The sequence below is a fragment of the Rattus rattus genome, chromosome 6 (assembly GCF_011064425.1).
Source record: "Rattus rattus isolate New Zealand chromosome 6, Rrattus_CSIRO_v1, whole genome shotgun sequence".
NCBI lineage: Eukaryota > Metazoa > Chordata > Mammalia > Rodentia > Muridae > Rattus > Rattus rattus.
In genome coordinates, this window is record NC_046159.1 from 30,496,147 (window position 1) to 30,523,244 (window position 27,098).

At 43.6% G+C, this 27,098-nt stretch overlaps 1 protein-coding gene across 1 annotated transcript in view; it reads right to left on the reverse strand.

Moving 5' to 3' along the window:
- The window catches only part of Washc2c (WASH complex subunit 2C), a 53,224-nt gene extending 26,397 nt beyond the window's left edge, over positions 1-26,827 (reverse strand). The window contains exons 1-15 of the mRNA XM_032905856.1: positions 26,639-26,827; positions 25,848-26,012; positions 16,897-16,959; positions 14,820-14,993; positions 13,001-13,094; positions 11,978-12,039; positions 10,362-10,406; positions 9,736-9,843; positions 8,647-8,728; positions 7,299-7,355; positions 6,573-6,688; positions 6,097-6,154; positions 4,356-4,418; positions 3,376-3,561; positions 1,685-1,812 (exon numbers count right to left, since the gene is read on the reverse strand). Of these exons, the coding sequence (XP_032761747.1) occupies positions 1,685-1,812; positions 3,376-3,561; positions 4,356-4,418; positions 6,097-6,154; positions 6,573-6,688; positions 7,299-7,355; positions 8,647-8,728; positions 9,736-9,843; positions 10,362-10,406; positions 11,978-12,039; positions 13,001-13,094; positions 14,820-14,993; positions 16,897-16,959; positions 25,848-26,012; positions 26,639-26,761 (1,524 nt within the window). The 5' untranslated portion in view covers positions 26,762-26,827. The remainder of the gene's footprint in view (positions 1-1,684; positions 1,813-3,375; positions 3,562-4,355; positions 4,419-6,096; positions 6,155-6,572; positions 6,689-7,298; positions 7,356-8,646; positions 8,729-9,735; positions 9,844-10,361; positions 10,407-11,977; positions 12,040-13,000; positions 13,095-14,819; positions 14,994-16,896; positions 16,960-25,847; positions 26,013-26,638) is intronic.
- Between the last annotated feature and the right edge of the window lie 271 nt (positions 26,828-27,098).

Consider the following 27,098-nt stretch of genomic DNA (forward strand, 5'->3'; position numbering starts at 1 on the left):
GGAACTGCACTGTCACATGGGGCCCATCTGTGTACATGGAACATGCACTGTCACATGGGGCCCATCTGTGTACACGGAACATGCACCATCACATGGGGCCCATCTGTGAATACGGAACTGCACTGTCACATGGGGCCCATCTGTGTACATGGAACATGCACTGTCACATGGGGCCCATCTGTGTACATGGAACATGCACTGTCACATGAGGCACATCTGTGAACACGGACCATGCACTGTTACATGGGGCGCATAAGGAACAGACAAAGGGCAAGCTGTTTGAGGGACCAAGATGATTTTGAAGGCTTGGTAGGTATGAGGGCTAAATGAGGATGTGACACAGTGGCATGTGTGATGGCTACTTTTGTTGTCAACTGGACATCTGGAATTAACTAAAACCCAAGTGGCAGGGCACACCCGTGAGGGATCTTTTTCCTAATTTAATCTTTTAAAATGGGAAGATCTATTTTTAATCGGATCTTCTGGAGAAGGAAGATGCACCTTTAATCTAGATCTTTTGAGATAGGAAAATCCACCTGTACTCTGGGCTACACCTTCTGCCAGCAGCCTAGATAAAGGGTGAAGGGAAGCCGGCTCTCCTTGTTTGCTCTTGCTCTCTACCAAGTCCACTCCTTCACTAGCACTACTTCTTTGGGAGGCCAGTGTATACTGAAGACCAGCTGAGATGTGCAGCCTGGCGGACTGGACAACTCCTGGGTTCTTGGACCTTCCACTGGGAAACAGCCATTGCTGGACCAGTCGGACCACAGTCTGTGAGCTGTTCTACAAAATCCCCTTTATAAGTAAATCCCATAATAAGTGTGTAATACATACACATATATACACACACACATATACATACATATACACATACACTAAAGAAAGAAAAACCTATATAGGATATCTATAGGACAAGATGTCCCACAGAAAAAGACAGAATAGACTATGTATAAAATTATTTTAAATCAGTATTATACTGGGTATAATTTTATAAATTTGATGGCAAACTGGAGCCTCACAAATGCAGACTGCCATTAGATTCTGCTATAGAGTTACTGCCAACCCCTGGCCAGTGACAATGGCATCTGGTGATAAAACATGCAGGGTGGTAAAACATCATAATGGCTACAAAGCACTTGCAAATAGTTCTGAAAACCGTATGTTTGCACGAAGGTTCAGACACACATTTGGCAAATCCTCCCTAATCTCACAAATCTGACTAGAAGTTATTTGGCGTGTCTTCCAATTTTATGTTCTAAGTTCTTAATATAAACGTAGTTGCTCTTCTTGATTGGGAAGGGGAACCTCAACTGAAGAACTGGCCTGCATGGTGGGCATGTCTGTCGGGCATTTTCTTGGTTGCTAATTGTACAGCACCACCTCTGGGCAGGCAGGCCTGGGCTGTGTAAGAAAGGCAGCGAGCAAACCAGCAAACGAAGTCAGTCAGCAGTATTCTTCCACTGCCTCCTCTTTGAGGTTTTCTCTTGGCTTCCCTCAAGGACAGACTGCAATCTGAAAAATAAACTTTTCCCTCCCCTAAGTTGCTTTGGTCAGTGTTTATCACAGCAACAGAAAGCAAACTAGGGCAGCAAACATGAAAGAGAACTCTACGTCCCTCTGAGATCCAGATAAACAGCTACTGTAAGCTGCCCAGGCCAATGTCCCTCACTCCATCTCTGCTTACCGTTTTATCTGTCCGTGTTTTGTTTTCATCTGTCTGGCTGACAGAAGCTGCTGGCAAAGCTGTTGTTTTTTCTTTAAACAGATCTCCTTCGTCATCATCAAAGATAATGGTGGTGGGCTTGACTTTGTCTTAAAAAAGAAACCACAGCATAAAAATTACACCGAGGTTAAAATCCTACTGCAAAATACACCCACATCCACAAGCGCTCGCCCCCACCCCCCACGACATTCTCTTCCAAAGATAAATATGGAAGGCGTCTGATTTCTTGCTCATTTACCGAGAAATAAAAGGCAGCGGAGCCCTTCTCTCTCCCCCTTTAGTACTGCTTCCTTTCATTCTCCCTGCAGTTCTGAGGGCTGACCGGGAGGGCGGCATGCCAGTCAATGCTCTGCCACTGAGCTGCTCCCTGTTCCATCACCCTGGTACTCAGAGAGCAATAGTAGTTCAAAGAAAGCAAAAGATACAACCATATGAATGAACCTTCTCCCAACTGAAGACTTCTATGCTGAGTACATCCAGAACGGGATTTACAAGTAAAGATCACTTTAAGGAGGCAAGAAGTCATTAACTATAGGATGGAGACGTGAAGGGCCAAACTATGGAGAAGTAAATGAAACCAAATGCTGGCACTCCCTTATCTCCACAAGACAGACAGAAGAGCTTCAGAATCTTACCTTATGTTTCTGTCAGCTATCCTAGGACTAATTTTTGAATAATGACCTGCCATTTGTATTTCCCATTTAATATACAATGAAAATATTCCAGGGTAAAAAAGTAAATGCTTCATTCTTTTTACAAGATATTTGCTTTTGTTTATTTGTTTGTTTGTGTGGTTGCATGTGTGTTTGCTAAGGTTTAGGGGTGGGTGTATATATCTGTGCATATACACAGAGGTCCGGTGTCCAGTGTCCTATTACTCTCTACCTATTCCTTTGAGACAGACAGACAGGGATTTCCCTGATTTTGGAACTCATGTTTTCTCTACTAGACTCAAAGCCAGCAAAGCCCAGTGATTCTATATCTGCCCTTCGGTCATCAGTGCCCAGGACTTGTAGAAAGTACTCCTAACATCTCAGCCATCCCTCCAGCGGCTCATTCTTTTCAAAATGTTACAAAGACCTACTAAACAGAAAGACCGCAGCTTTCCTGACTCAGAAAAACCTGAGTATTTCCCTACTTTTGTTCCCCAAGCATAGCCACATCAGAGAGTAAAATCACAGGAAAGACTTCAGAGGAGGGAAGATCACAGAGGGGCAAACATGTCAAAATGCTGGGGGTTTGGGGGATGCACCAAGGCAAGGGATAATCTGAGATCAGAGAAACGAGAAACTGGGAATTAAGCAACTAGCATGCAATGTTCTGCTCATGTAATTACCCGGAACTGCTAGGAGGAAGTATGACTAAATTTCTGTCTATAATTTGAAAGGCAGAAGCAGAAACTTCAAGAAAAGAATACGGGAGAAGAAATTCAGCTCCCTGTTAAAGAAGATACCCTCAGTAACTCATTCCCAAAGCAGAAAAGATTGGCCTATGAGGGACCCCAAGGCTATGCACAATTTAAGCACACACAAGACAATGACAGCAATGTTCAGTAAGGGATTCAGTGCAAGAGGCACTGAATGTGAAGAACTGTGTCCCCCTTAAGCTCGGTTTCCTTCTCTAAGTTCCCAGAATTAGCCTGAAAGTGGTACCGGTCTTAGAAGGCTTGCTAGAAGATGGCATAAAAAAGTTATCATCTTCATTACTGTCGTTATCATCATCATCAAAGAGGCCAGTAGGAGCTGGCAAATGTGGGCTCTTCCCTGGAGTGGACTGCTCATGTTTCTGGAACTCCTTCAGTGATGGGGCAGAGGTGGACCCAGACACATCAGTATACCCTGAGGATGGAAAGAAATCAGAGCTATGATCCAGTGGGAGCCTCCTGACAGCTCTCACTGAGAAAATGAAATAACCTTTGTGCTAGTGTTGGAAACTTACACCGAAGTACGGGGCTCCCTGGCCCTCAGGAAACTACACTGATGCACTCACTCCTTCCCCCTTGCTGTCTGTCAGTCAGTCTCTCCCTTTCTTCCCTTTTCTCCTCTCCTCTATCCTTTCCCCGACACCTGCAGCCCTCTGCAGTCTTGGAGAGGAAAGCAGAGCCACACATGTACTAAGCAAGTGCTGAACCACTCTGTCACATCCCCAGGCCCAAAGCCTCTGAGCTCAAACCAAATGTGAGCTCAGAGCGTCAGTAAATACGCTGTAGTAATAAATACTTCAATGCCTTCCAGGATTCTGAGTACCCACCCCCAACCCCTAGCCAGTCCTTATAAAACAATGACAAAATGGATTTATACAGTTTTTAAGAAAGAGCGATGGGTGATGGCTCAGCAGGTAAGTGCTTAATCTGAAACATGAAGACCTCAGTTCAAATCTTCAGAACTCAAAAAAGACGCAGAGTGTGGCTGGTACCTGTGCCTATAACCCTGGCGTTGGCACAGGCTGGGGCCTACTGGCTGCCAGCCTACTTCCAGGTTTAGCGTAAGACCCTGCCTCAAGAGAATACAGAAGAGCGCTAGGGCAGGACATTTGCCATCTTCTCCTCACATTCACATGTGTATATAACACACCAACACACACACACACACACACACACACACACACACACACACGGAATAAAACCTATTACCTAAAAATACAGAAACAGCCCCTGCTGGGATTTTCTTTCCAGGTTTAGGGGATGGAGGTGATTCTAGAATAAGAAAGAAAAGTCAATTATTTCTGAGCATGGTAGGATACACCTGCAATCATAAGACTTAAGCACTGAGACAGGAAGATGATCATGTATCAAGAACTCAGGGCTACCTGCTAAGCACTAGACCAACCATGAATACACAGCAAAATTGTCAAAAAAGAAAAAGAACCCCTTCTCGGCAGTGTGGCACAAACCAAAACAGGTTTCTTTTTAAAGGACAATTTGTTCCTAAATAAGTCTTTTAAAATTACTATTTTTTATTTTTACTGATATCAGCAGCTTTTTCCTTAGGATTAACATAGCCTAAACTATGACTCCTATGGAAGACAACTGAGGTTAAGCAGCAGCAATGAAGATATCGGGGGGAGTCAGGAACAGAACAAGCAAGGTCCTTGCAAGGTCCTTTAAAATAGATCTAATGCTACTCTTCCAGCTCAATGAGATCAACTGGTGAAAGGGAACAGCAAAAACCTGTGAGAAGGTTGTGAAGGAAATAAAATGAATGCAAGGAGGAAACAAGAAAAGTGAGATGACCGGACAGCAGATTGAGGAGAGCCCCAACACAGAACACATCACACGAGAGGGCAGTCCCAACACAGAACACATCACACAGGAGGACGGCCCCAACACAGAACACATCACACAGGAGGACGGCCCCAACACGGAACACATCACACAGGAGGACGGCCCCAACACGGAACACATCACACGGGAGGACGGCCCCAACACAGAACACATCACACAGGAGGACGGCCCCAAAAGGGAACACATCACACGGGAGGACGGAACACATCACACGGGAGGACGGCCCCAACACAGAACACATCACACAGGAGGACGGCTACAACACGGAACACGTCACACAGGAGGCCATCATTTGAAACAACTTATTTCCAGTTGTTTTACTGGGAACAGTATCACTAAAACTACTTAAATCTAATGGAATAAAAATTGTAAGTTTTTAAAAACTACTGAGGAATTACTGATGACCAAGTGATCTTCTCAACACAATTCAACATCATTACAGTAAAGCTAGCCTCAGCATAACTACCAAATACTTTTTCATTTTGATGTTTTTATCATCTCTAAAAGGTAAATGTGTGGTGTGGGTCTGAAGATGGTACTGCTGTCTGTTCCTAAGACAAAAATTAATAAAGACAGACTGTCTCCCACTGTTTCAAGGCAACACCAGCTTTTAGCTGAACGGAAATAAATCTTTGGGTGCTCTGTCTCACAACAGAAAGAGCTTTCAAGCACTTTGCTGGGTCAGCTTTGTCAACTGGTACAATCTTCAGTTATCTGGAAAGAGCGACCCTCGACTGAAAAACGACCTCCATCAGATTGGCCTCTAGGTCAGTCTGTAGATTAATTCTTGATTAATGACTGATGAGGGAGGCACAGCCCACTGTACACAGTGCCAACCCTTGGCTAGATGGGTTGGGGGTGGGGGGGAGAGACAGAGACAGAGACAGAGACAGAGACAGAGACAGACAGAAACAGACAGACAGATAGACAGTAAATATGGGCCTACAAGGCTCGCCAAGATGATAGACTACAAGCTGCAGAGCTGACATAAACCTTTCCTCCGGAGCTGCTTTTGCCATGGTGTTTATCACAGTAACAGAACACAAACTAGGAGAGCAGACAGGGAGAGAGCATCTATTCCCATGCCTACCTTCACTGACAGGACCTTGGGCTGGCTGCCCCCGGGGAGCTTCCTTGAAGAGGTCACTCTGTGGTAAGGCATAGGAGAGTTTTAAAATGCAAAGGTAAGTAAGGCTGAACTTGAAGGTTTCTGAGAAGTATCCTGTGCTCTGCTATATATTTACTGTCCTGTCAAAGAATCAGTGACAAGGTGCAGACTAGAGCAAAATGATCTTAATTTGGGCTTGTCGGGGATTAAATAAAAACATGCAAGAGTACATGTCGGTAACTGTAGAAGATTCCCACTATTGATACTCCACAGCCTCTCCTCACATCAAGGCACAGTAGGACATCAGGATGTATATTTCTCATTCTGTAGTTCTGGCTTTAACATGTCTCCAAATATGAAAGGCATAACTAATAGGAAGCTTCTTCTCTAACAAACACAAGGCTTTCTTCCATTCATGCTCAGTGACACAGAGAGCTTTATTCATTCTTCCAACTCACCTCATCATCATCATCAAAAAGCCCCTGCCGATCACTGAACAGACCACCTCTAGAGCCAAACGGTGAGAAGTCTTCATCAGTCAGCGTGGGGGGTGGGAACAAGATGTCTTCCTCATCTATCAGAAGGGAACGTTGCACAGGGAGTGTTAAACTGGGGTAGCCTGTGGTGGTGGCTCACTGTGTACAATTCCAGCATTCAGAAGACTAAGTCTAAAGAAGAAAGCTCAAGGACAGCCTGGGCATCGTAGAATTAAGGCCAACCTGAGCTACATACAAATTCCAAACCAGCTTGGGCTGTATAGCAATATTTCCCCTCAAATATACAAGAATGAACGGGGTAAGATGTGTTTGATATTTCTCTATGTCTGGGATGGCCTCTATAGCATACTGGCATGACTTTAATAAAGCCATACTTCACAAGGAGTATTGAGAACAAGGCAGTGGATTTCAAACAATCCAGGGAAGTCCCTCAAAGGTTCTTATCCTCAAGGGAACAATGTCTGAGGACAAAAGTGATTCATTTTCTTGACTGACTTACTTTGAAGCAAAAAATATAGTTTAACTGCCACATGCAAAGTTTAGAGAAAGGAAAAACAAATGAAGCAACAATCCCATAGGTGGAGACAATGGCAAGGCAACACCGATGTCACCAGTTACTATGGAAGGGTCACATACAAGCTCTACTGAAAACGTTCCACAAAGGCTCCTAATGAGCGGAGGGCTTACCATCTGCAGGGGTTCTCCTTTCTTTCTTCTCCTTCACTGTCCTCTGAGGCTTTCCATCTGTGGAGGACAACTTATGAGATCTCAGAGGTTTAACAATACCTAGCATTCTTGTTATAGACACTGATTTGCTACTCAAGGCTGCATCCTCATGACCCTGGCCAAGAGTGGGAAACTCAAGTCTTATCTCAGCTCCACTAGAGCCCTCACTAGAGCAGTGTCTCTCAGGCAGAGGCTGTAGGTAATGTGCACAGCAGGACTACACTCCAGGAAGGAATTATCCTGCCTTCTACTGTGACATAACCTGACTGCAATGGATAGTACTCTTTTATTAGTCAAATTTAAGAGTAAAGATAAAGCCTGGATTCACAACCTGCTGTCCAGTGCTGGGGTTCCCATTTTCCATGCATGTAAGATGTTACATAGATATGCACATGTCCTAGGGGAGGGGAGAAATAGGATACTCATGGTATCTATATATCAAGTAGACTGCAAGAGCTATTGACATGGCTTAAAGTAGTCTTTCACAGGGGTCAGCTAAGACCACTAGAAAACACAGATTACAATTCATTAAATAATTCATTAAGAAAACAGAAAAATTAGTTATGAAGTAGCAACAAAAGTATTTTATGGTTGGGCATCACCACAGCATGAGGAGCTGTAATATAGGGACGCAGCACTAGGAAAGCTGAGAGCCACGGGCTTCAAGGGTCAATGCTTAGCACCAAGCCTGACGACCAAAGCCACAAGGCAGAAGGAGGAAGGAGAAAATCAATTCTGCCCTCCCCGCAAGTAAATGAATGTCAAACAACAACAATAAAGTAGTCTAAGAAAACACAACAAAGATCAATAACTAGGACTGGAGAGATGGCTCAGAGATTAAGAGCACTGACTACTTTTACAGAGGTCCTGAGTTCAATTCCCAGCAATTGCATAGTGGCTTACAACCATCTGTAATGGGATCCGATGACCTCTACTGGTGTGTCTAAGGATAGCTACAGTGTTCTCACAAACATAAAATAATTAATTAAAAAGAAGATCAAGAATTAAAACTTAAGCCCAGCATGCCTTAGTAATCAGTGAACCCCGTTTGGGAACAGTGGCGTTGTTCCTGATCCCCAGCACTCAAAGGAGAAGGAAAGATCAGAAATTCAAGGCCACCCTTGCCTACATCACATATTTGAGGCTAGCATGGAATATGTGAAATGCTGTCTCGAAAACGAGAGAGACGGGGAGAGAGAAGGACAGAGAGACAGAGACAGACAGACAGACAGAGACAGAGCATGTGTGAAGCGGCACAGGCAGACTATAGCACCATGAACCATCCCATTAACCTGCCTTCAGGCCTCACCTGTGTGTCCCTCTTTCCGCTGGTTTGAGACATCTCCTTTGATCCGAGCAGCCAGCTCATCCGCAAAAGACGTAGGTCTTTTCTACAGGCAAAAAAACAAAAAACGAAACAAAAATCTCTAACAAATGAGTAAACTTCTGGACACCTAACAAAACTATATCAACAGTCGCAAAGAAATCAAACTACAAATAAAACAGGGCTTTTAAAAAAGATTTACTTACGTGTGTGTATGAGAATATACTTGCAAAAACAGGATTTTATTAAGGAATTGAAACTCATGGAGCCTATAAAGCTCTGGTAAGTAAGAGAATTCACAAAATATCTCCTTAAAAGGAGATACTATTACTTATTTTTTTAAATAATTAAGAACCTCAGTAAGAAAATATATGGAGGGGGACAGGAGAGTATTTGATCTCAAAATTCTGAAGCTGACTATATTCCCAATGAGCTGACTAAAGCATCCTCAGCATTAAGGAAAGTAGACTAGGAGGTTAGCTGGAGATGCTAGGAGGGACATTTACTGCTGTTTATAAACTACCAGTCAGGGACAATAGAGACGAGCTCATGTCAGGTGTCTTACAACATCCTGGAACTGAATCTGATACCCCGGCATGTGGTCTCCCTAGGAACCCAGTACACGTATGCAAACACAGACACACGGATACACCAAAAGCACATTCACAGACAATCTTTAATAGAAAAAAATCAAGTTACTAATATAGGGGCTGTAGAGATGGCTGACTCAGGACAATGCTTGCTACGCAAGTGTGAGAATCAGAGTTCAGAACCCTAGCACTCACATAAAAAGCTAGAAGTGGCTATGTGTAATCTCAGAGCAGGGAAGATAAAGACAGAACCCGGGGGCTTGCTGGCCAACTAGTTCAGCTGAATTGGTATGTCCCAGGTTCACTGAGAGCCTGACTCAAAAACCAAAGGGGAAAGTGACTGAGGAAGTGGGCTACTGTTTACCTCTGGCTACACACACCATTACAGATATGATGTAAGATGACAACAGAAATAAAGTGTTGATATCAAGGAGCAACGTGAAACACTTCTTCTAAGACCTCACTGAGTGATAATTATACTTACAGACTTAGCACTTTCCTCAATATCCTCGATATCATCCCCCTCCTTCTCAGAGTCAGCAAAGAGGTCAGCATCATCATCCTCTTCTTCATCGCTCATCTGTGTGATATGCTGAGGAGGAAGAACAGAATTTCTAGATGTAAGTCACCAAACTGAAAAGGAGACACTATCAATTTTCAATCTCTCCCTTTAAAGACATAACCACATTTGGAACGTATATTCCATATAATTTATTACAAGCTAAACAAAAGATTTACTTTTTAGTAAGAATATAAAAAGAAAAATATCAAAGGAAGATATTAAAATTTCTAAATGTTCATTATTAGATGAATATAAATTTATAAGAAGTAATGGTTAAAAAGCAACATTTGGAAAAGGTAATATCCAAGGAGGTGTCTAACCTAAATACATGACACACTTAAAAGAAAAGTAACTACGCAAATCCTCATGTGCCGTTCAGAAGTCATCTGGGAGACTTGGCATATAAATACCACGCGGAGCCTGCGAAGCATGCCTAAGTCCCTAGGTTCAACCCCTGGTACCAACAGCAAGAAGAAAAGTAATTTAGTAAACACACTATGCTTCAACTAAAGCTTTAAAATGAATTCATTTCAATACACGAGCTTTACCTGGTTTTGTTCATTGTCACTATGACTGGCAAAATCATCTGACTCCTGTGGGTGAAAAAATTTGACGTTAATGCAGAAAAGATCTTATCAGTCTCAGAGGTAAGTGACTGTGCCAGGCAGAAGAAATGCTTGAACTCTCAGTCACCTTAAATAGCAGACAAGATGAATTCAGACAATAGTGCTAGAACTGTCCAGCTACCATAATTTCTATATTTCGAACAGACAGATCTAATGATTCATTCATACCATCTGTATTTCCCAATTCTAACCTTCAGATTTAAAGATCATTTAATTAAATCATAGGAAGTCGGTTTGTGTTGCTTTACATTGTGCACTACAATCTCTGCGCTCCCTCTAGTGGGATAACTACTTCATCAAGCTCAAAAACTGAAGGTCAGTTTGCTACCAACAATTACTACACTGACAGCTAAAAGCAAAGGACCCAACACAGTTATCTGTAGCAAGGTAACAGGCTCTCTACTGCTAGGATCTCCATTTGCCAAGCTGAGGAAGGAATGCAGGAGAGGGAGGGCAAGTGTGAGAACATTAAAGAAATGAGAATCAGACACACAAAATGGTCTCCTTTTAGGATCTCATACTCATTGTCTGAAGAACTACTCTGGATCAAGGTTGTTCTCTGTGGACCTTTAGTAAATGAACATGAAGTAGATGCCTTCATTAGAGGACTTAAAAAGTTCTTCAAGGGATGAAGAGGTGACTCTGGTTAAGAAAGCACGGGACTAGAGTCCGGTTTCCAGCACCTACATCAGGCAGCTCACGACTGCCTGTAGCTCCAGTTCTAGGGCGTCTGATACTCTCTTCTGCTCTCTATAGACACTGCGCACACATGCAATACTTGCTGCATCATCATCATCACCACCACCACCATCATCATCATCACTACAACCACCATCACCACCACCATCATCATCATCACCATCACCACCACCACCACCATCATCACCACCACCACCACCACCACCATCATCCTCACCATCACCACCACCACATCATCACCACCACCCATCCTCACCATCACCACCACCATCATCACCACCATCCTCACCATCATCACCACCACCACCATCATCACCACCACCACCATCATCACCACCACCACCACCACCATCCTCACCATCACCACCAGCATCACCATCATCACCATCATCCTCACCATCACCACCACCACCACAACCACCACCACCACCACCATCAACATTACCACCACCACCACCACCACCACATCTTCTTAAAAGTTGTTCATTGCAGCTATGTATTTCTTCCTAAGATTATTCAAGACAGTCCAAGACTAAGTTTGAGGCAGAGACAGTGCTACAATATCTAACCTGTTCTCTCCTCAAAATATAATGGAAAGTGAAGGAATCTGATAGAAAGGAAGAGAGGTAAGCAATGGTGGAAGGGATCAAAGCAGTTTCCCTTACTTCTCTCTCTACATACTAGAAATAAGAATTTCAACCCTAAGAAAAAAACTTCAGATTTTGCTCCATAAGTTTTATGAAATTACTTCCCTCACTCTGAAGCATGTAACACACCCAGCCTGCATCATACATCCTAAGCTTCCTGCCCTCCATGACCTGGCCATACCATGCCCTCACCTCCTCTTCTTTCTCATCTTCACTGTCCACAATGCTCCCGCGGTCACTGCCCACAGAGCCTTCTGTCAGGAAGAGTTGTAAAAGTCAGTACCGATTTTACCAGAAAATGTCTGAGGCAACTTCTCCAAGTAGCCAAGCACAACAGCATCAAGGAGACTTTAATGACACTATTGCCATTTACTGGAATGAAAGCACCTTTGTAATTAATAGAATCTCAAAGTATCTCCTATGAATTAAAAAAAAAGTCATAAATTGGCTTTACTCTACAAGGATGTCAAGCTAACAAAAAAGAGGAGGAGGAGGGGGAGGAGGAGGAGGAGAAGAGGAAGAAGAGGAAGAGGAGGAAGAGGAAGAGGAGGAAGAGGAGGAAGAGGAGGAGAAGGAGGGAGAGGAGGAAGAGGAGGAGGGGGGAGGAGGAGGAGGAGGAGGGGAGAGGAGGAGGAGGAGGCTGTATCAGATTAGAAGTCACTGTCATGATACTGCAGACAACTAACTTCTTCCAGTCCTGAAGATGGGCTCTCTGGAATTCACATGATAGAACAGAGAATTGACCCCCATAGGCTGTCATCTGACATCCAGAGCCACAAACATACAATAAATAAACATAAAAAAGTTAAATGAAATTAAAAGGTGACTAGAGCAGTTTAACAACCAAATGCTTTACATCTTAGCCCAGAGAAGGCAGGCAGAGATAGTAAAGGACTTTGATGGGATAACAAACAAAAATCTGAATATAACTAGAGATTAAAGAACAATAAAGTCAGTTTACAGCATGGTTATAGAAGAAAATGCTCTTGTTCTTAGAAATATGCGGAGATCTTGGGACATTAGAGTTATGGAGATTCAGACACATTATGATGTACAACAGAGAACAAAAGCACAAGTAAACAAGCATTAGCTGGCACACCTGAGGGAGATCTACGGGCACCACTGCTCTTACAATAGTATTTTAAAGTTGAAATGACTTTCTATAAAAGGTTAAGCTGCAGGGAGCAGGAGGGAAACACTGGTGAGGAAGCCCACCTTCGCTGGACAGCTCTCCAAGCCCCACGTCTTCCTGTTCCATGAAGAGCTTCGACCCGATGAGGTAGGGCAAAGGCCGGTCAATGTAGAGGTCCTTCAAGGAAGGAAAGGGCGCCACCATTAAACACGGGGTGAGGATAAAGCCAAGTGCTCTACCTAATGTCCTGCTGCACCCGCATCTCAAACAAGATGAGGTGATAGACCAAGGTAGAAATAAGGAAACATCTCAAACTATCTCAAATGAGGTGAGGTGATAGATCAAGGTAGAAATAAGGAAACAGGACAAGGTCAGAAGGAAATTTTAATCCCACCAGGCAGTGGTGGTGAACACCTTTAACCCCAACACCAAGAAGACAGAGGTAGGTGGATCTCTGTGAGCTCAAGGCCAGCCTGGTCTAAGAAGTAACTCCCAGGAAGTCTTCCTTTGCTCAAGCCACAGAGTATCTGCTCCTCAGGAGCTTCCCGAACTCACCTAATCCCAGCCCAGATCTCCTAGAGACTAGAAACGAGAGGGAGAACGGTTGGTCAAAGGACACAGAAGCTTCAGTTAGCCCTCACATGAGCTGAGCAAGGATGACTCCAAGACCAACCAACATGTCAGACTGCATGAGGCAAAGGCCTCACTGCCTAACCCGTACACACGGAACTTCAGGGCACTGAGGAAAGCCCTCACGGGAAAGGAGTCCTCCATGGGAAGAGCACACCAATTGGTTCCAGTGCCAAACGGTCAGCCCTGAAAACATCCAAGTAAGTGACATTATATGGACTCAACAGGTTCTATTTAGGAATGTATGTTATACAAATACGCATATGACTGCAATAACAATTAATGGGAAAAAGGACATGAATTTGAAGGAGAGTAGAGAGAGGTATACAGGAGGGTTAAGGAGGAAAAAGGAAGAAACACTGTAACTAAATTACAGTCTCAAATAAAAACAACTCCAGTTAGCAGAAATAAGATCAAGAGCTAACAATGCAACAGGATGATGACAGTTAATAAAATGCATTATATGTGATCAGTTTTGAGTGTCCTCACCATGAATTAAGTATGTGGCACATGCACAAGTTAGAACGAGTCATTCTACAGTTAGTGGACACTTCAAAACATGATATTGAGATATATATATATAATATATATATATATATTATGTTTTTCTAATAAAAATGAAAACAAAACTTCAGGAGATCTGGGCTGGGATTAGGTGAGTTCGGGAAGCTCCTGAGGAGCAGATACTCTGGCTTGAGCAAAGGAAGACTTCCTGGGAGTTACTTCTTAGACCAGGCTGGCCTTGAGCTCACAGAGATCCACCTATCTCTGTCTTCTCGGTGTTGGGGTTAAAATAAAAATGAGCCACAAAACAGTGGGTGATTCTATGGACAGGAGTTAGGTACAAGGAGAACCACCCCACAGCTACCCTCTCCCAGCTGTGTGCCATGGACACACATGCCCCACACTAATACATCAATAATAAATTTTAAGAGTTAAAAATCAAATTTAAAAAAACCAAATCTAGTTAAAAGTTTCACCCCTCCCCTATAACTTCTAGGCTATAAGTCAGTTTTCTTGCAGAGTTCTGAGAATGGTCGCTCGTGTCAATGCTTCCTCTCCCACAGACTGTATACTAAAACCCTTAGGGGAGGAGGAAATATGCCCTGTAACTTTTCCCTACCTTGTACCCCTGAAATGCTCAGCGTGTCAAGGAAGGCTCTCAGAAGAGGTCAGTTTGGGAACGCTAAGAACATACACAGCCCATGCCTTACACACCCTGCGCCCAGCAAAGTAGTCAAGACGCCATCATACCATAACCAAATGCTTTACCTTTGGCTCAAGGATCAATTCCACCCGCTCGTTGGCATCTTCCTCTTCAGAGTCCGAGTTCCCTGCTTTTATGTCAAGTTGCTCAAACGCACTATCCAGGACCTGTAACCCATAGTTCACAGCCTCCTGGACTTTAGGAATCAGATCTATTTCTTTCTGTTCCCGAGTCTTCTCCTACAAAGAAAATATCCTTCAGTGTGTGTCTCCAATATACCAACTCTAAAGCCATGCCCTCCTCAAAAAGTTTTAACTCAAAATGTTAACAGAGGCATGTCTACTGAATGCCTTGACACAGACTTTGGAGTCAATGTACAAGCTTTTAATCTTAATTTTGTCACTTTCTGGGCATCGATCAAACAACCTAAACTCTAAAATTCTAATTTTTCATCTGGAAAATCAGATGAACATTCGAATTAGAAACCTAACTGAGCCAAGCCACAGTGGCACAGGCCTTTTATCCCAGCACTAGGGAGGCATAGACAGGGGTAGCCAGGGCTATTACATAGAGAAACCCTATCAAGAGGGAGAGAGGAGAGGAGAGGAGGAGACGGGAGGGTGGGGAGGAGAAGGGAGGGAGGGAGAGGAGGGAGGGAGGGAGGGAGGAGAGGAGAGGCAAACCAAAACCGAGTCTGTAAAAACACACATACAAAGAAAGAAGCCACAGCCTAGTCTGTAAAAACAGGTCTGTGGATAAGTGTGCTCAATGACTCAAGGTACCTACCTTTAGCTGTAAGGGACGGAACCAGGCTCTGATATCTAGTCCTATGACATTCAAAAAATATTTCACTATATCCTAACCACTTTTAAATATAATGTTGGTACAGTATAACAATAATATTCACTTAGCTGAGTAGCAAATGCATGAGTACTGTTAATAAAAATTCACTTTCCTAAAAGGCTGGAGCAGAAAGAGTCATAGCTGGCTTCCTGGTCTCTAACATCCGAATCGACAGCTTCTTATCAACCTTAAGTGACTTCCACAATAAACGTAAGGACAGTCGGCCATTCTTCCCAAATGAGAAGACAGTACTTCCTAAAGCACATAATCTCATAATCTAGAATAAAGGCTCATAATCTTCCTTGGGTGTGGACGCCAAGGTGAGATGGCAAGGATGTGTATGCAGAGGTCACATGGCAAGCCATGGGAACCAGGGAGCTGCTGTCCTCTCATCCCTTGGCCTACTTTCCAAAGCACACAGCACTCATCAACTCTTCTCTCCTTTTCTTTCCCGACCTCCACTACCTCCCACAAACCTAGTCCATGGGAATGGGGATGAAGCTCAGTGGTAGAAAGCTCGCCCAATGTTCCTGGTGCCCTTTGTGCAATCCCCCAAGCAAGAACCCGAGGCCATGGCCTACTCTTGTTGGCATAGCCTATCCGCTGCCTTTTACTTGGCCCTTCCTTTTTCATTTGACTAAAATCTCATCCTTGAAGCTTTCCCCAGCTAGTTTAACAGTAAGTGTCTCCTTGTGCGAACTTCCAAAACACTTACCAGCCACGCAATAACCAATGGCCTCAACAGACAAGGAAGCCTCTGAGAGTAAGTGTCCTAAATCATCAGTTTCCTGCAGTTCCAATAATTACACACTGCACAGTCCACTCTGTCCTAACACATCTTGTACCCATGGGCTCCTCAAATATGCACATACTAAACCGATATTCACCTAGTTAATTTTGATGTGACAGAAACAAGAATAAATACAATCACAAAAAAGATAGGGACACCGGGACTTCACCTCTGTGACGTTCACTTCCCAAAGTTCAGGATGTGGCCTGTTTCTATATAAACTGAGGAAGAGTGGCTTCTAGATCTTTAAAGGATAGGAAGAGATGAGTGAGGAAGGAGGAGGACAAGACGATGCTTCCTCTGTGGCCTATGAACCTGGGTAGTTTACTCCGCTCCACACTTAATGCTATTTTATCTCTGTACTAACAGGCTAAATTTCAGGAAAAAAATGGAAACGTTTTCTTGGGCCACTGCCAAAGGCCATATGTGCCACGTTGCCAGTCCTCATCACCGTCTTTATCACTTCTCCAGATTAGTAATTCAAAGAAAGGAGGGTTCAGTGCAAGTACCTGCTCAGCTTTTTCCGCCTCCGTCTTGAGCGCCTGATCCTCCACTTCCTCATCGTACACCCTCTAAGTACGGAAGCAAAGCCATTGAAAATAGTTAAGCACTGGAATGGAATCACAGGTAAACACTCCATACAAAGAACTAAAAAAGAAATACCAAAGAGCATGCGCGAGCTGAACCCAGGGCCCCCACGTGTATGTACCGGATGTGCAGCTAGGTTTTCCTATTGGCCCCGACAACTGGGGTGGGGCTATCCTTAAAGCTGTTATCTGTCTGTTGAATACATCCCTAACTGGACTGCCTTATCTGGCCTCGGTGGGAGAGGATGGGCCTAGTCCTGCAGAGACTTGATGTGCTGGGGTAAGGGGATACCTAGGAGGGTCTCTACCCTCTACCCTCTCAGAAGAGAAGGTGAGGGGTGGGGGAAAGTTTATAAAGGAAGATTATGGGAGGGGGTCTGGGAGGAGGCAGCAATCAAACATAAAGTGAATAAAAAAATGGAAAGAACTTTTTGAAAAACAACAGGGACCACCACCAGTGGGTCATGAACAAATAACAACATAATAATTCACCTGAAATTAAATTGTAGAAAAAGACATGAATGACTAAAAAAACACAAGGAACTATCTGGCTGATCAAAGAGTTCTGGAAACACTATGATCCCAACTATACAAACTTTCACTTAACCTAACCCAGATTTCTAACAGGGCAACAATACAGGTACCTTTACACAAGGCTATTGCTAATATCAACTGGTATAATTACCAACTAGATAAATAACAATTAGAACAAGGAAAATAATAAAGGTAAAATACAGTTTTATTCTGTTGCTTAAAATGGTTGAAAGTTTTGTTACTTATATGAATCAAAGAAAAAAGGTAAAGTGCCCCCAACAACCGGCCAACTTGCCGGAAGACACAGGACCAAGGAAGGCCTCTTTGACAAGTATCTGTTCATCCTGAAACACTCTGCAATGTTTTAAACAACTGCAGTGTAACATATTTGTTAGAAAAAGCCAATATGAGTGTAGGTCTGATGACTAATCTTGGTGGCCACCTTGACTATATTGGACTCTTGTGAAGAATTTTCTTGGTCATACCATTTGAAGCAGGAAAACCCAACCAGAATCTGGACCACACTTTCTTGTGGAAGCCCAGAAAAAAGAACATGGAAGAAGGAAAATTTGCCTTTTGCCTCTTGTGCTCACTCTTGCTAGCAAGTTCATCTAACTTGTTGCTAAGGTATTCCTTTGCTGATGCTAGAACCACCTTCTTCAGGATTCTAGTGGAGACTGAAGATCAGCTCTTCAGCGATCCTCCAGGCCTCCAGCACCAGATGGAGACCGCTGGGTAGGCAAGCTCCTAGATGAACAACTACTGCACGCTCGGGCCATTGTCTTGAAGCATGACATTGCTGGACGATCCTGAGCACATCCTGCAAGCCAATCTAATGAACCTTCTTTTGATATACATGTTCACCCTACCAGTTCTGTTCCTTTAGAAAGCCCTGATTATATAGGATAATGAAAATGTTCTGTAGAGACAATAGGGTTACAAAAGTATGAATTCACTAAAACACACTGAGCTACACTTTTTAAAAGAAACTACCTAAGCCATTTTAAAAATCAGTCAATATTCTTTACCTAAAGTTTTTATATTTGAGATTATTGGAATATTTGCAAGACTTTATAAGCATCCCTAATTAAAAATCCAAAATCTGACGCCGATGCATGCAAAGGTCCAGATTTTACTTCAGCGCATTCTATGTGATTTCATTTTGATTTAAGAACAATCAACCTGTGCCCATGACAACTAGATGAAAAGATTCTATTTCTGAGGACACCACACACTTTGCTTGTGGTGCATAGAAACATCAGGCTGGAAACAGGCCGGAAGCTTCCTCCTTTCATAGAGCTAGAAAACACTATGCAGGTAGCCACTTAGGAATGAGCAATGTCTTCCACAGAGGTGGACTCTGCGTACAGCAATACCCACCTGAGAGGCAGGACTGCTCTGGTGATAACCAACTGCTTTCTAATTGGATCTGAGGCCTGCGCCTTGGGAGGAAATCACGCCTTGTTCTCTAGAGCAGGTGCGAAGTCCATGCCTGAGGGATCAGATGCCATACAGTCTGGCCCCAGTACTACTTCTGTCTTTGCTAAAGTGACGCATTGTCAAAATATCGTCTAGATGTTTATACCCATAGGTTAGGGCTATTCTCAACCTTGGCAGATATGTCAAATTCATAGAGAGAAGTTAAAAAACGAAGATAAAATAGTGACTATTTCTAAATAAATAGAAATTTTGAGGAACTGATCATGATGGTTCATGCTTACAGGCTGTCTTTCAGCAATCTAAAGAGAAGACTGCTAGACAGCAAAATCCTGTCTGCAAAAACAAGCTGTTAAAGCAACTTGCCCCGTGAAGTATATTAGATTATAATATTTAATAAATTAAAGCAAATTTCATGGGAAACTAAACTTATGTTCACATGAACATACACACAGTTCGATGAGGACAGAACAGCTGTACAATAAAAGCTCTCTTCATGGGTGCACACACACCCATAAATATATACTCCAAGGCATAAAACCTAAACGTGTGCACACACACTCATAAATATGTACTCCAACATGTGTGCACACACACTCATAAATATGTACTCCAAGGGCATAAAAAAATGCAGAGATACAAAGATACTTCTCCTAAAGATCACAGTTAGGAAATAAATAAGGTAGTTGGTTCCTATGATGCAAATATGGAGAAATATCAAAATTTGGTAAATTCTAGGTGCTACATATTCTTACCATGTGTGGCTATCCTCTATTCTTTCCTAAACATATAAAGAAGTATTTCATATAAAGCTGATAGCTGAATATTTAAGTATGTTTGATATGGTCATATTAATGGAGTAAGAATAGAAATTAATTTCAAGAGTCAGGTGGTCTCTAATCCCAGCAGAGGGAAGACAGAGGCAGGAGGATCAGGAATTAAAGTTCATTCTCCACAACATAAGGAATTTGAGGCCAGTCTGGGTTACAAGATTTTGTCTCAAAAAAAGTTCATTAAAAAGTCTCAAAAGCTATGTAAAAAGTTACTTTAACACTAAGAAATATGCAAGTTGTAAATGCATATTGTTTTGTGCACATACATGCATACATGCACACACACACACACACACACACACACACACACACACACACACACACACACACACACACACACACACACACACACACACACACACACACACACACACACACACACACACACACACACAGAGTCATCCAGACTACAGAGATACAAACTGATGTTCACTGGCTTATTAATTTCAGGTAGTGAATTATCTGTAGGTTTAGTTTTTTAAGCCTATTACCTGTGTAAAAAGAGACCTAGAACCTTTGTCCCAGCCTCTCCGGGAGTTGATGCTTCTGGTGGCTTCTCTCATTCTTACTTTTTTTTTAAGGTTTACTTTTATGTGTATAAATATTTTGGCTTTGCCTGTGTGTGTGCACGTGCACTCTCTGTGCCTTATGCCTGAGAAGACCGGAAGGGGGTGCTGGCTCCACCTGAACTGGAGTTATGGACCTACGTTAGCTGACATATGGGTGCTGGAAATCGAACCTGAGCATTTTACTTTTAATTACGTAGTTTTATTTTATGTGCATTGGTGTTTTGGCTGCATGTATGTCTGTGTGAAGATATCAAGTCTTGGAGTTGTAGACAGCTGTAAGCTGCCAGGTGGGTCCTGGGACTTGAGCCCAGGTCCTCTGGAAAGAGTAGCTAAGTGCTCTTAACCACTGAGCCATCTCTCCAGCCCCGCATTAATTTTCCTTCCTAACTGTCCTATACCAAACATTTCCAATATGAGAACAACAACAATAAAGAGACACTTTACATGGGATTTTAAGATAGGACAGCTACTGGAGTCATTTCAAATTTGTATGGCAAGACCTCTAAACTGAAAGGGCTGACTTTCTGGCTAAAGTCTAAAGCCATCAATACTGAGCAAGAACCCCATCAAAAAATCTACCCCTCAGCGGGTCGGCATCCAGGGCCTGCTAAGTCCAAGGTGGCATCTAAAACACCAACAGTTCAGGAAGACCTAAAGGCCATGAGACCTTTGAGTAGTACCCAGTAACTGCAGCTAATCAGTGCTAACTTCCTCACTCTACCTGGGCTGACCTTACTGCTTCATTTCATGAGCATTCAGAGAGGTATATAATAGAACTGGCAAGGCTGGAGAGATGGCTCAGCAGTTAAGAGCACTGACTGCTCTTCCAGAGGTCCTGAGTTCAATTCCCAGCAACCACATGGTGGCTCACAACCATCTGTAATGAGATCTGATGCCCTCTTCTGGTGTGTGTGAGGACAGCGACAGTGTACTCACATACATGAAATGAATAAATATATCTTTAAAAAAAAACAGAACTGGCAAATGTCTTTGGTATTTGTCCTCAAGAAGCGTTTCCTCATTTGGAGAATGGGATACAGGACCTGAGGAGTAAGTGAAGTAAGGGTGGGTTTTTAAGATTACACACAGCTCTGGTCCTTTTCAGTTATGTTTTCTCACTCAGTTATTTAAGTATCCAGGATGTCTGTGTATCCAGATTGTGCTAAGACCTATGAATGATTTTAGCTAAATGCTAAGGCTTACTCTGAAACTTTAAAATTAGGATTGCTAACATGTAATGTGCACTTTTATGAAAATAACATATAACAGACCACATACAATCACATATATGATGAAAACTTTTTTTAAAAAATTAAGATTGCTGTGGCAGGAGAGATGGCTCAGTGGTTAAGAGCATTTGTGGCTTGTCTTTTAGAGGACTGGGGTTCAAGTCCTAGCGCCCTCATGGCCACTCAGAATTGTCTAGAGCTCCAGTTCTAGGGCATCTATCCTACCAGGCACGCACGTGGCACACATAGCTGTGCGTGCAGGCAAAATACCCACACATAAAAAGTTATAAACAAATCTCTAAAAAAATCAAGATGGCTAGACTGTTAGCAAATGACACGGGGACTAAGGGTGAAGCCTATGCACTCAGAGAGGCAAAGGCAAGCAGATCTCCATGAATCCAAGGCCAGCCAGGTCTACACATCAAGCTCCAGACCAACTAGGCTAAATGGTGAAACCCTGCCCCAAGGGGTACTGCCTCGTTCAGGGTGACTCTGGCAGACAAAGATAATTAAGGGCACCCAGAGCAATCTAAAAAAGGCAACTCCAAGGTAGCAAAGGCAGCTCCAGGCATTAGAGGCTACTTTGTCAAAAGAAAGCACATCTGTAAAAATGAAGCCGGCTGGCGGGAAGGGATAGCATGTGCAGGGGATTATAGGCTAATACGGTTCTGAACTTTAACCCCACATCATTGATTCTCTATGACATTAGTAATGACATCTGTTCCCTTACAAAAGGGGTGGGGGGCTGAAAAGGAAGAAAATGATGAAAACATAGTCTTTACAGTTAACAAAATGATCCCGGAAAATCAATTTAAGTTTCTTTTTAAATATTTTTTCCACAAAGCTAAAAATTCTTCAACTGGCTTTTAAAAGTGCCGTGTGGTCTTTCATTATTTGATGTTTTCGGGCAGGTGTTTCGCCTACATACATATCTGTGCAGTGTGTGTCAGAAGAAAGCAATGGATCCCCTAGAATGGAGTTCCAGCGGCTGTGAGCTGCCACGTAGGTGCTAAGGATTGAACCCAGGTCCTCTGGAAGAGCAGCCAGTGCTATTTAACCTGAGCCATCCATCTCTTGAGCCTCCTGTGTTCTTTCAACAACCTGAAGTCATTAATTAAACTGCTGAGTCCGAGGTCAGCACTGCTGCAGAATGAAACTCTGTCTCGAGGGGAAAAGAGAGGCAAGGGGTGGCACCTTAGGAACTGGGTCCCTCTCTGCTTAGAATTTAAAACACAGGCCAACACTAATCAGCTGTTCTCGGTCAGGATTCCCTCTGGAGCCCTTACTAAAGATCCTATACAACTTCTATTGCCCTCAAAACGCCCTTACTGTTCTATTGCCCTACAAAGTCCAGCTTGCTTTACTAATTCTAAAATGGAGTTTGCAATTATGAGGCTGCCTCTGAAACTAAGGAAACGCAGCTGACTTTAAATATGAACTTCACAAACCTAACTGGCAGTGGTGTCCTAACCTGAATTGTAATTCCTGAGAATCAATGTCAGGGTTCAAAGAAAATACACAGGCGAAAGCAGACAGAGGCAATAGGCGTTTTGTGAAGTTGATTATTTTCCCAGCTTCCTGAAGCACTAGCCATTCTCCGAACATCATCAGCTGCCCCTCCACAATGGGAAGAAGCTGTATGTACCATGTGGCTCTGTAAAAGGTACTGGAAGCAGTTACAGTTAGCGTAACCAACACACTTCTGAAGAATCCTGCTGGCAGACTGGAAGGGGAGAGGAACAGGACTTATTATTAAGGGGACAATGGCATGAGTAGAAACACAAAATCCATAGAAGTAGACATAGAGAACGATTTTAAAAAGTTTTCACAAGGATGAAGCAAAGAAGTGCAGGCCAACAGGAACTGGATGTAGATCTCTCCTGAGAGACACAGCAAGAATACAGCAAATACATAGGCAAATGCCAGCAGCAAACCACTGAACTGAGAATGGGACCCCCATTGAAAGAATCAGAGAAAGAACTGGAAGAGCATGAAGGGGCTCGAGACCCCATATGAACAACAATGCCAACCAACCAGAGCTTCCAGGGACTAAGCCACTATCCAAAGACTATACATGGACTGTCCCTGGGCTCCCACCTCATAGGTAGCAATGAATAGCCTAGTAAGGGCACCAGTGGAAGGGGAAGCCCTTGGTCCTGCCAAGACTGAACCCCCAGTGAACGTTATTGTTGGGGGGAGGGCGGTAATTGGAGAGGATGGGGAGGGGAACACCCATATAGACAGGGAGGGGAAGGGGTTAGTTGGATGTTGGCCGGGAAACCAGGAAAGGGAATAACAATCGAAATATAAATAAGAAATACTCAAGTTAATAAAGAAAAAAAAGGAAAAAAAAAGTTTTCACAAAACCTAAGCTATGGTAAATTTTAAGAAAATTTGTCAGAAAAAGCTAGAAGAGAGAGGCTATCTAAAGTCTATGATCAGAAACTCAAGTTTTCCTTGCCTCCTCCGCCGGAAAAGCATCATCTGGTACCAGTCTGTACAGACACATGAGTACAAAAGAATTTGTTCCTTGCCCGATCTGCACCGCAACATTAACTACAAGAAGAGCTGAGCACCTGACGTAGCAAGAAAAGTGCACAGTGAGAGCTGCACACAAGAAAAGCACATAAAACCATCCGATCCAGCTTGATGAGAACAGGGGGCGGCTGTCATCAATAAGGAGAGCACACACCCTAACTGACCCCTCCAGGGAGATAAGTGCTCAGGTTGAACAGCCAGACTCTGTGCACGTCAGAAAATGTCTTCAGGTTGAGCATGCCAATCCAAAACTCTGAAATCCAAAACTTTCTGAGCAATGGCATAACATTCAAAAAAGTTCAGACATGGGGCTGTTTCAACTTAGGGATGCTGAACCTGTAAGATCTCTGTGGATTCCATCCCAAACACCTGCAATCTAAACAGCTTCTAGCCCCAAGTATCCCAGATATTTGTACACTCACCTGTATTGGGTGTACTTGAATTCATGTTATGTTTCAAACTTTTGCTGTTAAAGAAAATACTTGGTGGCCACTCAATGAGCCAGGTAGACTGGCACACACAGTAGTGAACAAAGAGCCCTCACCAAACCCCATGCCTCAAACACGATAGAACGTGAGGTGTGTCACTTCAGTGTGCACTACTAACGTATGCAAACATGCAACTGCTACAGCCCGCACGGCTCTCTGGTACTTCTGTAATCCCAAATCATGGGTTTTATGACCTTAACCACTTATGAAACTCTGTTTAGCACTTTTCATCTAAGAATTTCAGGATGCTTCGTACTTGGGTAATTCTCTTCTCACTGCTGTAAGCCTGTATTCTCAGAGGTGAGAATTTCTCCCCAAATTAAAGGCCAGCTTGCTCTACATAGCAAGTTCTACACCAGTCAGAACTAATGATGAGCTAAAAACAACCCCCACCCCAAAAAAAGGCTTTCCCCAAATTCATTCAAAAGGACATTCTTTGATCAGATGAACTCAGCTCCCTCCTGTTCTCAATGCCTTCCCTCCCCTTTGCTAGATGGCCCCAGGCACACCTGCTTCTTTTCTATGGTAGTTTTACCAAGATAACTTATGTGTGTTTCCCCAGCAGCTCGCGGGAACTCACTGAGGAAACAACTCAAATGTGATTTAAAGCTCAGCAGCATTTTTATTGCTGATTCTGTGCCATATATTCATCCAAACCGAGAACCGGTACTGGTCAGACAGTGGGGTCCCAGCACTTGGGAGGCAGAGGCAGGTGGATTTCTATGAGATCCAGGCCAGCCTGGTCTACAGAGCACGTTCCAGGACAGCCAGGGTTATACAGAGAAACCCTGTCTCAAAGAACAGAAGAAAAAGAAAAAGGAAACTCTAATGGACAGAATGCAAAGCAGACATCTGCATCCACTTACACAACTGATGGAAACATTGGACCTACATAAAGATACGGGGACTGAAGGCAAAAGTGGGGCACACAGGCCAAGCCAGGCACGTAGTTGATCATACCAAAGGAGCGCCGTGGCTTTTTTAAGAGGCACACAATTCTGCTCAAATGGCAACTGCCCTCAAAACTAAAAACAGAGAGACCAGCATGAAACAAACCTTATTATTAGATTTTTTTTAAGGTTGGTGAAACTCACAAACTTTACTAATAAAAGACATTGATTCCTGAGAAAGGAACCAATCTATCCACCAAAACTTAGAAGGGAACCTAATTATCATTATAAATTACAATAGCTCTTACTCCCCAGAAGGCATTATTCAAAAGTCAGATGCCATAAAACAACTCACATTCTCAATGAACTGGGTGTTGGACAGCATGAGGAAGTCGTTGAAGACATTATGCAGACGACAATGTGTGGCTTTGGTCTCCTGAATTAATCCATCCACCTGCTTCTTGATTTCGTGAGTCCTGGAGATAGTCTGCTGTGAGAACTCCTGTAGAAACTGTAGAAGCTATTTTGAAAGGAAACAAAGTGTCAACACTACTTGTGGATCAGAACAAAAAAGAACCCCTTGCCTTTCTCCCAGATGTTATGAAAAGGGATGATACTTTTGATCTGGGGTCAAGTAACCCTGAAAAGCATTAAGAAACCTCATCAGATAAGTTGTCCATCGCACACACCCATTATCACATTTCTAGAGGGATTTAAAGCTCTATTCGGCTGTTATTCTCCAGAGACCACATAGTGTTAACATAACACCCGAAATCCTACCTATATGAAATTGTGAAACTAAACTTCTGAACTCTTAGACTCTCAAAGTGAGCAGCCCTCCCTACTCAAAAATATGTGCTGCCCTATTTAGCCCAAATTCTAATACAGAAGGGCTTCCGTAGTAGAAACAGAGCAATCCTTGAAGAGGACAGAAACAATTCTGCACAGCAGGATGGCGTAGAAGGCATGGTTGAAAAGCCTCTGCAAGGAAGGAAACCCGCGTCTGCGCAGCAGAGTGCTGGGAAGAAGCCCAGAGGGCCGCCCTCCCCGGTGTCTGAGATTGCGCCTAGAATACTGGAGGAAACTGTCCCCGCGAAGGGGTAAGAGCAGCTCTGTCCCTCCCTTGGCCCCGGGTCCTTCGCTCACACCAGCGTCAGCCGCCAGCGACCAGTTCTGACTGCTGCGGCGGATCTCCTCCACCGACCAGGGCCGTTCCCACACGGGTTCGGACGCCGGAGGCTGCTCCGAGTCGGGGCTCGTCCGGTTCATCTGCAGCGGGAAGGACAAAAAGAAGAGCTGAGTCTGGGTCACAGGATCCAGCCCTGCCCTCCTGGGCCGCCGTCCTCACCACGTTGGCACCGCTACTCAGCAAGCTCCAAAGTGACCACCGGAGCTGCTACCACATCGCCCACCCAGCGCTGTGGTAGTCACATAGTTCGCGTCACGTGATGACGTCGTCACGTGACCTGGGGCGCAGGCTCTGAGAGGAAGTCGTAGGTTTACAGTTCCTGGGTAATTGGGTAGTGTGGCCCGAGATTAGGTGCTAAAGCAGCCAATTCTAGAGGTGCGAAAGAGATAGGTGGTACCAGTTGGGCCCATGCTGAGG